The sequence below is a fragment of the Gallinula chloropus genome (assembly GCF_964237585.1).
Source record: "Gallinula chloropus genome assembly, chromosome: 9".
Taxonomy (NCBI): Eukaryota; Metazoa; Chordata; class Aves; order Gruiformes; family Rallidae; genus Gallinula; species Gallinula chloropus.
The window spans coordinates 16,144,963-16,159,894 of NC_140094.1; the positions used below are offsets into that span (position 1 = coordinate 16,144,963).

The 14,932-nt window shown below is 45.7% G+C and overlaps 1 protein-coding gene across 1 annotated transcript in view; it reads left to right on the forward strand.

The window, feature by feature from the left end:
* Positions 1 to 1,291: 1,291 nt before the first annotated feature.
* The window catches only part of SYNM (synemin), a gene marked incomplete at its 5' end in the record, with an annotated part of 22,957 nt that continues 9,316 nt past the window's right edge, over positions 1,292 to 14,932 (forward strand). Inside the window, 2 exons of the mRNA XM_084267755.1 lie at positions 1,292 to 2,077; positions 8,020 to 8,144. Coding sequence (XP_084123881.1) covers positions 1,292 to 2,077; positions 8,020 to 8,144 — 911 coding nt within the window. The remainder of the gene's footprint in view (positions 2,078 to 8,019; positions 8,145 to 14,932) is intronic.

The following is a 14,932-nucleotide window of genomic DNA, read 5'->3' on the forward strand; positions in this document are numbered from 1 at the left end:
TGCCAAATTCCGGCCCTTTCCTTCTGTGAGCTTTAATTGGGGGCGGTCGTGAGGAGTAAATGCAGAGGTAGGAGCTGTGCAGAGCTGGTGGCTTTAGGGGAAGTAGCAAATCTCTGCAAAACTCCCAGTGCTGCAGCACTGGGTGAAATTTAAATGCACATGTTCGTGTCTGAAAGAGAATGAAAGAACATCTGGGGAGATAGAAAAGGGTGAAATGAGTCATTCTTTGCCTTTTTGTCTAATTCAGTAGATAATACAGGGTGTGATGCTTCACTCTCTCCTCACTGAGCAGCTTGTGCAGCGCCGGCTCCAGAGCAGTCAAGGAAAGGACTTCTCTGGATCCGGCCCATACATGGTGCAGAAGAAGGCGGAGGACACACTGGCTGCAGGTGCTTCTGCCCTGCGTTAGGCCTGGGAGCTGGGGTGCTTTTCTGTAGTGTGAAGGTTTTGCGAGCTGTGACACGAGCTCAAAATTGGGGTATCTCAGTGGCTTCCTCAGTGATGTTCTAAAACAGTGTTTGACAGTTTATTTTGACGCCACAAACCGAATCAGTACCTCCTCAGGAACTGAGCTCCCAGGGCACAGTGGCAGGAAGGCTGGCTGAGCCTTACCCGGCGCGGCCCTACACCAGGGGAGGGAAGGATGGGTGTGCAGGGCGCTCCCTTAGCTGAGCTTTGCTCCCTAAACCAAGTTTTGCTCCCTAAACCACGTTTTGCTCCCTAAGCTGAGCTTTGCTCCCTGAACGGACTTTTGCTCCCTAAACTGAGCTTTTCTCCCTAAGCCAAACTTTTCTACATAAACTGAGTTTTTCTCCCTAAACCGTATTATGCTGGCTAAGCAGAGCTTTGCTCCCTGAACGGACTTTTGCTCCCTGAACCGAGTTTTGGCCCCAAAACCGAGCTTTTCTCCCTAAGCCGAGTTTTCCTCCCTGAACTGAGTTTTGGCCCCAAAACCGAGTTTTTCTCCCTAAGCCGAGTTTTCCTCCCTAAGTCCAGCTTTGCTCCCTGAACCGAGTTTTGCTCCCTAAGCCCAGGTTTGCTCCCTAAACCCAGCTTTGGCTTCTCCCGGAGAGCAACATGGTGGCAGGCGCCGAGCCCCCGGCAGGGGGCGCCGCAGGGTAGCGGCGCGCGCGCGGGGGCGGGGCGGGGCCTGGCGCGGCGGGGCGGGGCCTGTCCGGGACCGGGCCGAGCCGGCGGCGGGAGGGGTGCGCAGAGTCCCGCTGCGAGGCGGCAGCTACGCAGCTCCGGTAGGGTTGGGGCCGCCGCGGCCCCGAGCTTGAGTCCAGGCGAGATGTGGCGGCGGTGGGAAGCAGGATGGGACGAGAAGAGGGAGCTGCAGGAGCTCAACTCCCGGCTGCGGGTCTTCGTGGCCCGCGTGCGGGAGTTGGAGGAGGAGAACCGCTTTCTGGCGCGGGAGTTGGCGGAGCTGCGGGAGCAGGAGCTGATCGGGCTCCGGGTGCCCGAGCAGGAGCTGGCCTGGCTGCGGATGCAGCTGGAGGAGCTGAGCCGGGCGAAGCTGGAAGCGGAGATGGAGCGGGACGGGCTGCGGCGGGAGCTGGAGCAGTTGCAGCTGCTGGGCGCCGAGGTGCTGGCGATGCGGCGCCGCCTGGAACCCGAGCTGGTCGGGCAGCAGCAGCTGCTGGAGCGGCTGCGGGTCGAGTGTTTCGACCTGGAAGAGCTGCTGCTGCAGCTGCAGGCCGAGCACGGGCACCTGGCGGAGCGGCAGCGGCGGGAGACGGTGGAGATGCGGGAGCTGCGGATGGACCTGGCCGCCTTGCCTCCTCCCTTGACCGGGCTGAGCCTGGAGGAGCTGGAGGAGACCTACGAGATGCTGCTCAGCCAGAGCTGCCGGGAGACCCTGTTGCGCTACCAGGAGCAGATCCAGGTGCTGCAGGAGCAGGAGGCTCAGCGGAGCCGGGAGAGCCTGGAGCTCCTGCGGGAGGAGAGCCGGCAGTGCCGCCAGCACCTGGAGGATCTCCACCGTCAGGGACAGGAGCTGTGCGGGCTCCGGGAGCGCCTGGAGCAGGAGCTGCTCGCCTTGCAGGACCGCCACGGCGCTGAGGTGGAAGAGTACCAGGTGCGTGACAGTGCCCTGCCGCTGCGTCAGGGGGGTCCCGGGGCTCGCCCAGCCCTTTTCGCCGGCTCCCTGGCCGTGCCGCTTTCTTCCCGCCCCCCGGCACTTGTTACAGTGCTCCTCTCAGCCTCCTGCCGCCGCCCCGCTGGCTTTTTCTCTTCAGTTCTGGCCCGTCGCGGGGCGTGAGGCGATTCCCCGCGGCGCTGGCGCTCCGCGCCCCCGGGCTAACCAGACCCCTCGGAAGGTTTAAACCCCCCCCGACCCGGCGGTCTGGAAGAGGAGGCGGCCCAGCAGGAGTTTGTTGCTGCTCAGCCCTTCCCTGGGAAATCCCTTTGAGAGCCACTGCTCGGTTTGAGGAGCGCGAAGGGTGGGGATCGAAAGGGAGACGGGTGACCCTGGTGGCAGCTGCTCCCTTCCCAACCTGCCCTGGCCGAGTACCCAGGAGCGCGGAGCTGGCGCACGGGCTTGCCAGGGCTCCCGCTCAACTTGGCGTGAGCCGGGGAGCGATCCCTGGGAGCAGATAAACCCCGTCCCCATGCGGTGGGACACGAAGCCTGGGGCACGATGAGAGAAATTACCTCAATTTTCTTCCTGCCCCACGCACACCCCGTGAGCCCAGGGAAGAGCTTGTAGGGCCTCAGTGTAGTTAGGAAAACTTCTGGTTGCTTAGAGGCAGGACGGCTGGTTACTGTGCTGCAGGCGGTGAGCAGAACGGGAAAGCCTTGAAATACAGCGATGTAGGTGACATGTAGGATGTTTGCTGTTCTTAAACAGAAGGTTAGAGCATCTGTAGCCAAGAATTTGCTTGCTGTCAGAATAGGGCTTGGCATAACCACGTATAATCACCCTGTGCGCGTGAACAGATCAGCAAACGCCACAACAGTGAAATATCAGTTCATCAAATTTAGATTGGGGAGCACATATTAGATCATCCAGACCATCAATCGATTCCCTGAGGGCAACATTTCTTTTGTTCCTTGTTAGACCCTTTATTAACACCCCACTGGAGCTCGGTGTTTGTCTGAGCCCCCTGTGCTCATGACCACATTGTGTCCATGGCAGATTATGGAGGTGCTGGCAGTGGGGCAGGGACTGGGACCTGTTGCTGCGTGTCTGGGTTTTGTACCTCGCTAGATTGTTTGTGAGTTGCATAGTTAGTGGATGCTGTGAACTCAGGCAGATTAGGTATGGAAGAAGTAACCAGCAAGGCTTTTAAGTAAAAGGTATTTTTGTTTTTGACAGGATGTTTCATTCTTCCAGTCACATATGTAAACATTTCCAAAGCTTTAGAAAGTGATGTTATACATAAATCCCTCGTTAATTAGATCTATCCATCAGTCAAAACCAGGTGAAAATATAAAGAGGAGAAAAAAACCCCTTAGATGTTTTTCTTGCTTTTAAGGAGTGTAAGTAAGTATAGATGTATGTTAGCCTACTAATATTTCAAGTTACTTTGATTTTTGAGATACGTCGTGCTGCCTACGTTTGTCAATAAGGATTTATAGTGAAAATGCCATTGATCTTCAATCACCACTGCTCAAACAGAAAACCTTTAAGTATGGTGTTACAAGAGCATTTGGTATACCCCATGTTTTTCCTCTAAAGCCAGTTAGAATGAGTGTATTCAAAACCCAAGTCTTTCTTTCACCTCAGCAAGGTGTCCTTGCATCAGTCTATTGTCTCTATCTGGTTGTAGTTTTAAAGAACTCTGTTCAGATAGCCCTTGAGCTGATTCAGTACTCATTGATGGATTGTCTTTTTGATACCAAGATAACAAACTTCAGTTTTACTCCCATGATCAGTAGCTTCAAATGTCAGTAATAGAAGAAGAATAAAAGTGCTCTGATAGCCAATGTGAAAACATGTGAGTTGTTTTATCTTTGAGTACATCTCTAGATGTATTCAAGATATTTAAATATATTCAAGATATTTAAATGCTGGTGGAAAAGAAATCATAAGGTTTATCACTTCTGAATGGCTTCATAAAATAAATGTTTGGTTTCCAATGACAACGGCCTTTTCCAGTGGCCAATATAATGTAGGTGAGAGAGACAGTATCTTTTGTTCATATGTAGGTAGAAAAATTATTGCATTTATAGGAGCAGCTGTGCCAGATTTTTGTTCTTGTGATCGAAGCATTTTTTTCCTCCCTCGTTGTTTCTTGTCTTGGTGAAAGTATGTGCAGCATGGATTTTTCAACTACTCTTTAAACAGCATCTATTCCATGCTTATTTATTGTAAAGTGTCACATAGAAATGATATGTATGTGCAGATTTAAGTCAAGTGATGACTGTTTGTTGCAGCTGCAATGGCAATTAGATTTATTCATACTTTCCGTATATCATGCGGTCGCCTTATATGTCCATCTTTGCCTCCTGCACTGTCCTTATCCTCCCTGAAGCTTTGAGCAATGTTAAATAGAAATATGTATTTGGAGTTAGAATCCTGCTGAACTGGGCAAGCTTTAAGTCATACTATGTTTGGAAATTTTTTTCACTGGTCCTGGGTGCTGAAGGGGTGAACTCAGGAGGTTTCCTACTTCCAGAATTTTAGCTGTGTGCTGTGACAATATTCTCAGTGAGTTGAGAGAGGTTTATATTTCTTGGATGTAAAATGGCCATGGCTCATCTTGCTGCTTTGAAAGGAGGAAGAAAGTTTTCATTAAGAGAGTGGGCTTAGGACCAGTTTTTGTGCCAGTGTTGTGAGCTCCAGAGAAGAAGAAAACATCTTGTCAATTGAATGTATAGTATCTGTATGTCACACACCAGCTAAATGCAGGGTGTCACTTGTCCCCTGCTGAGCCACTAAACAGGTGATGGGATCAGTAATAGGTGCCAGATGGGAAGGGCAGGAGCCTGGAAACCTCTTTATTCCACAAGTAGGTGCAGCTTGGACAACCCAAATAAATTCTCTTCCCCCTACTGCCCTTCTAAAATTTCCCACTGCTGGCTGGGAAGGAACAGCTGATGGGTGAGAAGATCACTTCTATGCAGTTACTCAGTTCTAGCAGGACTTCACCAGGGTTTGGGGGGAATGTGGGTTTGATGTGGTTGAGAGAGAAATCTTTCCAAGGAAGTCCCGTGCCCCAGAGCAGGTTACCTTGGGCAAAGTGGAAGCTTTTCAGCTCACGCTGTCCTGAACTTTGCCAAAGTGGTTTATGTACTTTCTGGCATGCCTGGAAACAGGACTTCAGACCAATTATTCCCTGTGTTACGTTTAAGCATCAGTGCCTGGGTGGGCGGGTGGCTGTCTGCCATCCAGTCTATACAGCGTCTGCTCCTGCTGGAATGAATTCCTTTGGAAGTGTCACACAGCTGGCTGAGTTATGTAGCCCCTTATGGTAATTATTAGGACACTGTATTTAACTCAGACTTTTGTATCCTGAGTGATTTCCAACTCCAGTGGGTAGAATTTAGAGGGGTGTGGAGTCTCCTTCTCTGGAGATATTCAAGACCCATCTGATGCCAACCTGTGTGACCTGTCCTAGGGACCCTGCTTTGGCAGGGGGGTTGGACTCAATGAGCTCTGGAGCTCCCTTCCAACCCCTACAGTTCTGTGATTCTGTGAATCTAGGTGGCTTTTCAAACTCAGATGGTACAACTTGGGTGTGAGGGAATGAAGTTCATGAGTCTTTAGATGGGGTGAATATCCACTGTCTTTGAGAGCTACACACTGTACAGATTCCCTGTGTAGATTCTTCTGGGACTGGAGCGAGACCTGTGCATTGTGAAGCTCTTCTTAACCTATCTATGCACGTGTATATGTTAGTGTCTGTTTAACTGGGGAGGCAACAAGCATCTGGACCACTTCATGGGTTGTAACTGGAGCTCTTACCAACTTTAGGGGTGGTCCCTTAGAGATGTAACAGTCTGGTCTTTTGCTCCTTTCGCTGAAGCCTTTGGGTCTGGCAGCACCCTGTCCATTCCTTCCTGATCGCGTTTTCCTTTTAAAAGCAGAGCCTGGCCCTTTTCTTCGCTTCTCATCTTGGTATTTTCCATTGTGTCAGTTCTCCAACGGGGTGGTTGCCTTGGAGCCGCTAAAGGTCAGCAGTTCTGCTTGCTGCTGTGCGTGACCATACAGGATGATGTTACCTCCACTGCAGTCGGGATGAGGCTGTTGGATGAGGCTTTCTCAGCTATGCAGATATGATTTCTCTTCTGCCATAAAAAGGGAGTTTTAAGTTATGCTGAAGACTGTAGGCAAGGTTTGTCATGTCAAAGAAAACATCAGTGTAACCATTTAACAACAGCTGCAAATGAAGAAACAGATTAACGTGTGTTAAATAGATATACCCATGCAGTTTCCTTCATAAAGCTTTTTTTTCTTTTATTAAAAAAGAAAAGTCTTCATGTTTGAAATGCCATCATTTCATATTCTTAGTTTTTAAACCTTGCTTCTGCCGAGCATTAACCGATGTGGGGAGCCCCTTGCTGTATCTTCATTTTTATGCTATTGCTCAGGGGGGGATACTTGAACATTTGCTGCATATAAATCATGCCATTTGGATTTTTTAAAACTAGACTAGCAGTATCTTCATTTTCCCAGTTTTTATTGCAAAGCATTTGTTAGGATACAATCTAAAATATGAATTCCTGTCCAGTGTTGTACATGTGTATGAGACCTTGCTCTGTAAAACGTTTGATGTCCTTGCATCCTGTAGAGTGATGTGAACAAAACCAAATGAGGCCTTGGCTGGGATGTAATTTCTCTTTCCCCAGCCCCCAGAACAAAGTGTCACCTGCAGTATTTTGCTTAGCATCAGTCTGCTGGCAGAGGATTGCTTGGGTTGGTGGATTCTGTCCACAGCAAGGAAACTCACCCAACAGCTAACACTGATACTTCTAGTTCCGAGTCTGTTCTGAACAAGCTCCTCTCAATTATCAAGGAGGGTGTATATTCCTGAAGATGGCAATTTGCCCTTCATGAGAGAGGTAGCAGCAGTGATTAAAGCACCTGCTTTCTATGATGTTCATTTCAAGAGCATTAGAGTCAGTCACCTTGGTCTAAATCAAATCTTAATGTTCTGTTGTGTAAGTCTTTGCAGCTTTTTCTGTCATGTACAGTTATTTGGTGTTTAACCATCCATTTAGTATTTCAGTGTGTGTTCAAATTTAGATCATTTTGGGTTTCAGTATTTTTCTGCCCATCAGTCCCTTTCCCCATTTCAAAAACTTGTTAAAGGAAGGTGTGCAGCCCTTGCCTACTATCTGGTCAGTGCTGCTGCTCTGAAGTCACTCACAGGTGTATAAACTGCACCCGTCCCATACACACACCTATGAAGGTACAGGTACGAAGTTAGTTACCAAGATGAAAGTGAGCAATCCCCTGACTTCTGAATAGCAGTTGGGACAAAGATGGGTGGACTAGGAAGCAAGTGTCCAAATATTGTAGAAAACCTGGCTTGATGGAACCGCTATAGGTTCATCCTTCACGTTCTAGGTGCTAGTGAGTATCTCCAGATGCTAGAATCCAAAAAACTGGGTTGGAACCACGTGTCTGTGAATATACTGAAAATACTGATGAAAAGAAACAGGCCAGGTTCTCATGGCAAAGCGATTGTTTGACATCAGGGATTTTAGCATGTGCATCTGTGCTCTTAAAATGACAAAATGAGTCACATTTAATTCAGGTTTGTAAAGGAGTGCTTTTTTTCCCCCTTGCTGTGTATACTCAATAAGTTTGTACAAGGCATCTGAATCGGATTTCCTTAAACCTTTAACTTAGTAACCCCTACAATGAAATCTTAGCATAAAACTGCCCTCCAGTAACAATACGTTTCAGATTGTATATGGGGAGGTCACAGAGCTGATTGATCTGCTTTTAGAAGTGTTGAAACATATTCATTTATTGTTTGCTCAGACTGTTTTCCAATTAAAATGTTATTAGGCATTCAAGTGTACAGATTTTTATGTTAATTCAAACTAAAAGTCGATATTTCTCTTTAGAGGATAATCGACGCCCTAGAAGAAGAAAAGCAGTTCCTGACCATGTCAATCACAGATTACCTGAAGGACTATCAAGAACTACTGCAGGTGAAGGCTGGCCTCATCCTTGAAATTGAAACCTACAGGTAAGCACTGCGGTCTCGCTCGGCTATCTAATTGTCGGGTAATTTAAATCCCTTTATATAGATATGGCAGCCCCATTCATTCTCTTGCCAGAATTTAAAATACCAACAGAGAGAGAGACTTACAGAGACTCAGATGAAGACTCCTTGTACATATTGCAGTTTGTTCAGCAGAGTCAATGGACCCCTAATGTCAGTTTTGAGCTCACTGTTGGCTTGTTCTGTGACATGGGCCTGACAGTGCAGTCTGAACGGAAGGTAACATCCCTTCAGAAGGGATGTGAATACATGGGGAGTTGTCTGAGATCTCTGGGAAAGCTGTAAAATACCATCATTCATCAGTAACACTGATGGGCAGAGGTGACAGGAATTTGATCACTTGAGCAAAACTCTCTCTGGTGGTAGTAAACTCTATTCCTCTGTCCCCAGAATAACATAGTAGAGAAGCCAGTGTAATCCTACGAACTTTGTGCAGATGTAGTGATATGTAAGGTGCCGCCTTAGTCCTGGTTGAGGTGATATCAAATTGATGTGAATTGTTGATGCCATATTAGATTGCAAGCTGAGGAGCCAGTGTCCCTAAATGGCAATCTATAAATCATGAGGCAGTGTAGTTGTCATTGATCAGTTTACACGGTATACAGTTCATCATGTGAATATGTTGATTATTGTCTACCTGCAGCATGGGTATAAGGAGCAAGTCCCCCCATTCTTGTTTCATTGTAGATAGTGGGAAGATAACAAAAATCTGATTAAAACTTGGCTTTCTCCATCCTTGATTCGTTACAGAAACATGATTGGAGCAAGAATGAGATACCAGCAAACATCTCTGCTAACTAATCTTCAGTACTGTGTATCTCTCTCTAACCACTTAGTAGATGTGGGGTTGAAAAGCCAGAGTAGTTTTTGTCTAAAGAATCAGTTAGCACATGGCATAAAAGTGATTCAGAAGGGAAAAACCCCAACCAACCCAACCTATGAACTGGAGGTAGATAGTATTTTATTCTAAAGGTCATACTTTTTTTTCCTACAACTAGCACAATATTTTCAATAAACTTCATTGGGATACTAATTTTTATACACAAAGAAGTGCAGTTCTTATTGAGCAAAGTAGTAGTTTGTAAAAATTTAATGTCATCTTACTCTTGTATCCTTTTTAAGGAATATGCCTCAATCATTAGCTTGTCTGTATTGTGTGCATTATATTCTACTTGTGTACAAAGGCAGTGGTATTACGAGCTGTGCAATAGGTGCTTCTGTGTTCTACAGTGTTGATGCTGTGTCCTAAGCATGTAACATTGCTATGAACCAGTAAGCATTTGGATAAAGGTGGCACCAGCTGAATTATGGGTGAAATGTGTAGACTAAACCAATCCACTGATGAAGTTTAGTTGTAGTTGCATAACTGAAAATGTGGGAAGCTTGAAAGAGTAGCTCCTGAGTAGTTTGATTAGGGACTAGTGAGCAAAGGATGTCTGTAGCCCATCACAGAGCAAAACCAGTCTGCTTAGATGCCTTGAGTGGTGTGTGCTATGGAGTAAAGACCAAGGCTGGCTTCTGGACAAGCAGCATGTGGGACAAGTAATTTGCAGTCAATTTGTGAGCAGCAATACCTGCATGTTTGTTGGTGGAGTGGGATCCCTGTGATCCTTGGAAGGGCAGGAGTGCCTGGAGCATTACTAGTGGAAGGGAAACTGTGGAAACCTCAGCCAATTGTCATCCTTACCCATGTGTGTTAATTCTGTTGACTTTGCTAAAACATGATTCTTCTAAATTCAATCCTAGCTATGACGTTGACTTATTACTGTTAGCACTTAAATCTTTCTCCTTCAGTTTATTCACCTGCAAAATGGGATTAGCACTTCACAATAACAGGAGTTTCAGAATTTATCCAGAAGTTGGAATGATAATGCCCAGATATTTAGTTGTTTGGACATAATCTTAATTAAGAAGTGGACCATCAGTGCTTCTGCTCTGTAAAACTTTGTAAGCCCTTCCCATTCTGGAATTCCTCCAGTGGTCATCTCTGCTTACCTGCACGTTACTGGTTTGTCTAAGTATTTCCTGCCCTCATTAATGAAAGGAGAACAATTCTGCAGCGTGTGTTTGTTGCCCAGTTGAGATGCTCCTTAACCTGTAGCATTTCTTCATCTGATTGTAGTGAATGCAACTTGTGCCATCACTGATGGCCTTGGCAAGGGTGGCTTCAGTGGACAAATGAACATTTACCTACTGAAGAAGATCTACAGCTGAACAGAGAGAAATGGGACTTGGTACAGATCAGGAAACAGACTATCTAATACCTGCAAACAAAAATCTTTGAAACATCTGAAGCTGAAAAGCGATTGTTTTGATTTTTATTTTTTTTTAATATTTTCACAGTTTTGCCTATTCCTCCTCTTATTCTCCCTTCAGTTAAGACAATAGTGCTTTCCCTACTGTCTGCCTTTACCAACACTGCTGTAGGAGGGAATCCGTATGGATCCAGTTAGTGAACTGCTTAGTAGGGGAATGCTGGACTGGTCAAACTCTGTTCCTCTCCCAGGTCTTTTTATCTGTGACAACCACGGTGTGTGAAGCCAGCTTCAGTTTGTTTTCACAAAGGATGCTGGCCTATACCCTTGCTTCTGCATTTGGAAATAAATGGCATCTATTCACGCTCACTTCAACATCCTGAACTTCCCATTAAGAAGTTTCCATGAGGGCCTTGGCACCTCTTTTCCTCCTGGCATTGTAGGTTAAGGGTGTGGCATCTGGTCTTCTTGGAGCTTTCTGTAGGTCCCATCCTGTATTTTCTTTGTTTTACAACTCCTACAGGTCCTGTTTTAAAGCCAGTTCTTTCCTTTAGTCAACACTGCTCCTAGACTGGCAAGAAAGATTGCTGTTGGAAGAACACCCATCCCCAAGGACCAAGTGTACTTCCTCTATGTTTCTGTTCACCCTTCCTGCTCTGGGAGCTGAGGCTCACTCAGGAAGTGAAATACATGTCTGATGTTGCCTTCATGAAGTTATGCCTCATGGGAATCTTCATTCCCAATCCTTTTGCACCAGTGTTGAAGTAAATTCTCAGCAAGTGTCTTGCAGTTATGTTCTATGTTCCTGCAAACCCACAACTAATTAGACTGTTATTTCCAGAAAGAAGTGGGGAATTGATCACCATGTAAGACTTCTGAATTTTAAAAGAAGGTAGAAAATCTGCCTAGGTTCACAATTACTGTGAAGCCTTTCTCCTCAGCTATCAGAAGCTTCTTTTCAAATAGCAGAGGCTGCCCAGAGCTTCTGCCATAGGTTAAGTCATTTTTCTGCTCTCTCCATAATACATTGTTGTTGAAGGGCAAAATATTTTACTTCGAAATCCTGGTGCCACGTAAATGTTCTGTTCAAGAAGTCACCCCCAGCATTAAGGCCTCCTTAGCTACCCACCACAGCTTTTCCAGTCTGCTTTGTTATTCCCTGTTTGCTCCTTGTACTATCCAATATGTCCTGTTCCTGGTTTTGTTTTATTAGGAGCACATTTTGAGTTTTCAATGATCTCTGGAGGTCCCTTCCAACCCCTACAATTCTGTAAACACCCCAGGCTGACTAGCACGTCTCTGCTACCTTTAGCTAAATTACACTGATAATGACATGAGTTAAAGGTACAGATGGAATATTTTTCTAGCAACACTTAAGCTAAGTACTAACACAGTGGGTGTCCTTGTCACTTGGGATCTGATTTGCAGGAAGTAGATGGCATGGTTATTTTTCAGAGGAGTGCTGCTTGCTTGGAGGGATGGTTTTTGTTATTATTCTGAGTACTTGAGTGTTCATACAGTTGAGATATACTGCCTGAAGGACGGGGTGTTAAAGTTTAAAAGTCCCCACCGTGAAGAGCTTATGGACGAAGTGTGTTAGGAAAAGATGCAGTGGAACTGAGAAGCAGAAAGACCTGTGTAAACTGAAGCTACGGTCAAGCTGAGGAACAGAACCTGAGTTTGCTGGCTTCTAAGCCAGTGCTCAGTACACTGCAGTTTCTCATGCTAGTTTATTAAGCCAAAGTCAGTTTAACATTGTCTTGTTTATCTGCTAAGCTTGAGAAAATACATATTGCTTCCAGTAAAACACTGATTCACTGTCCAGTTTAGTAGGCGTCTCCAGAAGCATTGCCTTTCATTTTCAAACAGAGTGTATTTTCAGTAGTAATATTTCAGATCCAGCTTTTCTCTTTGCTGTTGCCCTTTGCCATATACAGTTACCTCTTGGAACTTATTTTTAGTGACTTCATACGTTGCTGCAGCAACTGAGCAACTGTTGTTTTAACAGCAGCCAGAAATCCTTAGTCAGACTACCCACATTCCGGGTTTCCTTCGTCATGGTTAACACTTTCATTGCCAGCACCTTGGTATGTTTCTGCAGTGTCACCACCAGCTCCTCAAGCACGTGTCTATCCGCAATGTGTTTGGCACTCACCAGCTTCATCACATCAGATGTTTGGTCTTGGGAACATTCTCTGTATGTGTCGAAGTGATCTAATTCCTATAAAGCCTCTTCTAACATGGGGGAAGACAAATTACTTCTACTTTGGCTTTGCCTAATAGAGGTTATCCTAGGGTTGAATTTGAGTAGAGAAGAGAAGTAAATGTGTCCACCTGAGCCTGTTTAAGGGGGTCAGTGACCTGTAAGCATGTTTACTAATTCTAACCTGGCTTCTCTTCTGAATCTACATAAATCCATAGTTGTAAAGAAAACTTTGGTAATGATACTTCGATGTAGCATTGTCCTACTGAATGTAGAAGCAGTCAGAAACCAAAATAAGCAGAAAATGTCCAAAGTCGTGTGAAGGATGAAATCTACAGATGGCATCTAAAATGCCTGCTTTGTTAATTCGGACAGAAATGCCCGGCAAATGTATTTATACCACAATGCAAAATTGATTTCAGCTACCCCCCTGGGAGTCAGAAGCCTTGGCTATCGTACTCCTCCAGCCTTGCTCTTGCCAACTTTGATGTTGCAGCTGCGTGTTATCAGTGCAGAACAGCTGGCACTTCCAAACCCGGAAATGATGAAACTGTTCTCTCACTCAGAAGTGACTATAAAAACACCCAAGTTATACTGGTAATAGTATTCTGTTGTGTATTGGAGGAACCTGCCATGGAATTTCTAGCCTCTTGCAACAGAATGCTGCAGGAGAGGACTTTGTTTTGGGGATTAACGTGGCTTGTCGCCCTACAATGCTGTTCAGCCTTGAGAAAAGAGACTGAGGGGATCTGACCAATGGTTATCAATATCTGAAATGTGGGACACAGGGGGACATGGCCAGCCTCTTCTCAGTGGTCTGTGGGGACAGGGCAAGGGGTGATGGCCTCAAGTTGGAGCACAGGGAGTTCCACACCAATATGTGGAAGAACTTCTTCCCGGTGAGGGTGAGGGAGCCCTGGGACAGGCTGCCCAAGGGGGCATGGAGTCTCCTTCTCTGGAGATATTCCTGACCCGTCTGGACGCTGACCTGTGTGCCCTGTCCTAGGGACCCTGCTTTGGCAGGGAGTTGGACCTGATGATCTCTGGAGATCCCTTCCAACACCTATGATTCTGTGACTCTGTGAAAAGGGACATATATTCTTATGCCAGACAGTACAAGTGTGTAGACAGCAGGAGAGAAGGAAAGCACTTAAAGATTCCCAGAGAATTTATCAGGTGTTCTGAAATCCTGTCTTACTGGATAACCTTCTCAAAAGCTTCTAGTGACGATTAAGATCACCCTAATATTCCAAATACAAAAAGTAGATATAGAAAAAGTCAACAGTTTTGTTTGGTGTGGGGTGTGTTGGGGTTTTTTTGGTGAGTTTTTTGGTTTGGTCTTGTTTCATTTGGGGGTGGTTTTTTAGCAGTTTGGTAATTCTAGAGAATACAGTCTTTTTTTTTCTTCCCCCCCCCCCCCATTTGAGTTTTTTCCCCTATTTGAATATTTATAATGCAGTTAGTCCTGAAAATGTTTCTCCTTTCAGGTGTTTTAATCTTTGTGGAAGATGTACCTCTGGAGTATTTTTCACCACTGTAGAAAGGAGAAAACTCTAGAGAGGATCATAACCTTCTACAGGAATAGAACAAGCTTGGGGCTACTGTCAGATGGGTCTTGAAGGAGCGTGGTCCTTGCATGCGCATGCTGTACAGGGAACAGAGTTTGATGTAAAGGAACCACAGGCAGTATTCTCAAGCAATCAGCTTGGTATGATGTCTGCAAGAACAGCTAACGTGTGTCACCAGCATAGAAAAGACAACTCAAAGATTCTCCAGTCTGTGTGTTCAGCACACCAAGAATACCTAGTAGACAAAATTATGAAGCTGGTTATCAACAGTTGTTGCCTGTTTCTGCTATTTGTTTGTAGTGATATAGTGTCCATGAAGCTGAGCCAACTGGTGTCCTGTCCGTTTCTGGCCAGAGTAACCCTGTGGAAGTGGTGGCTTCCTGGAACTATGGCAGCTATTAGAGAGTCACTGCAAAACCAGAATGAAATGTGAGGCAGAGGAACAGAGGGGACAAACAGAAATGTCTTTAACAGAAACCAAGTGGTTTCACTCGCAAAGAATTTTCCTAGGTCTTTGTTGCAAAATGCCGTGAATTGAGATGGAATAGGAACTAAGAATGGTTACTTTGATACTGCAAGTTTTTTCCTCCAGCACTAGCCATTGTTTGATGCTAGAATTGACACTTTCCTTAAGTTCATTTGACAAGGATAGAATTTACAAATCCTGGGTGGAATGGTTCCCTCGTATATCGTGCTGCAGCACCACCTTCAGTACTGCATTACCAG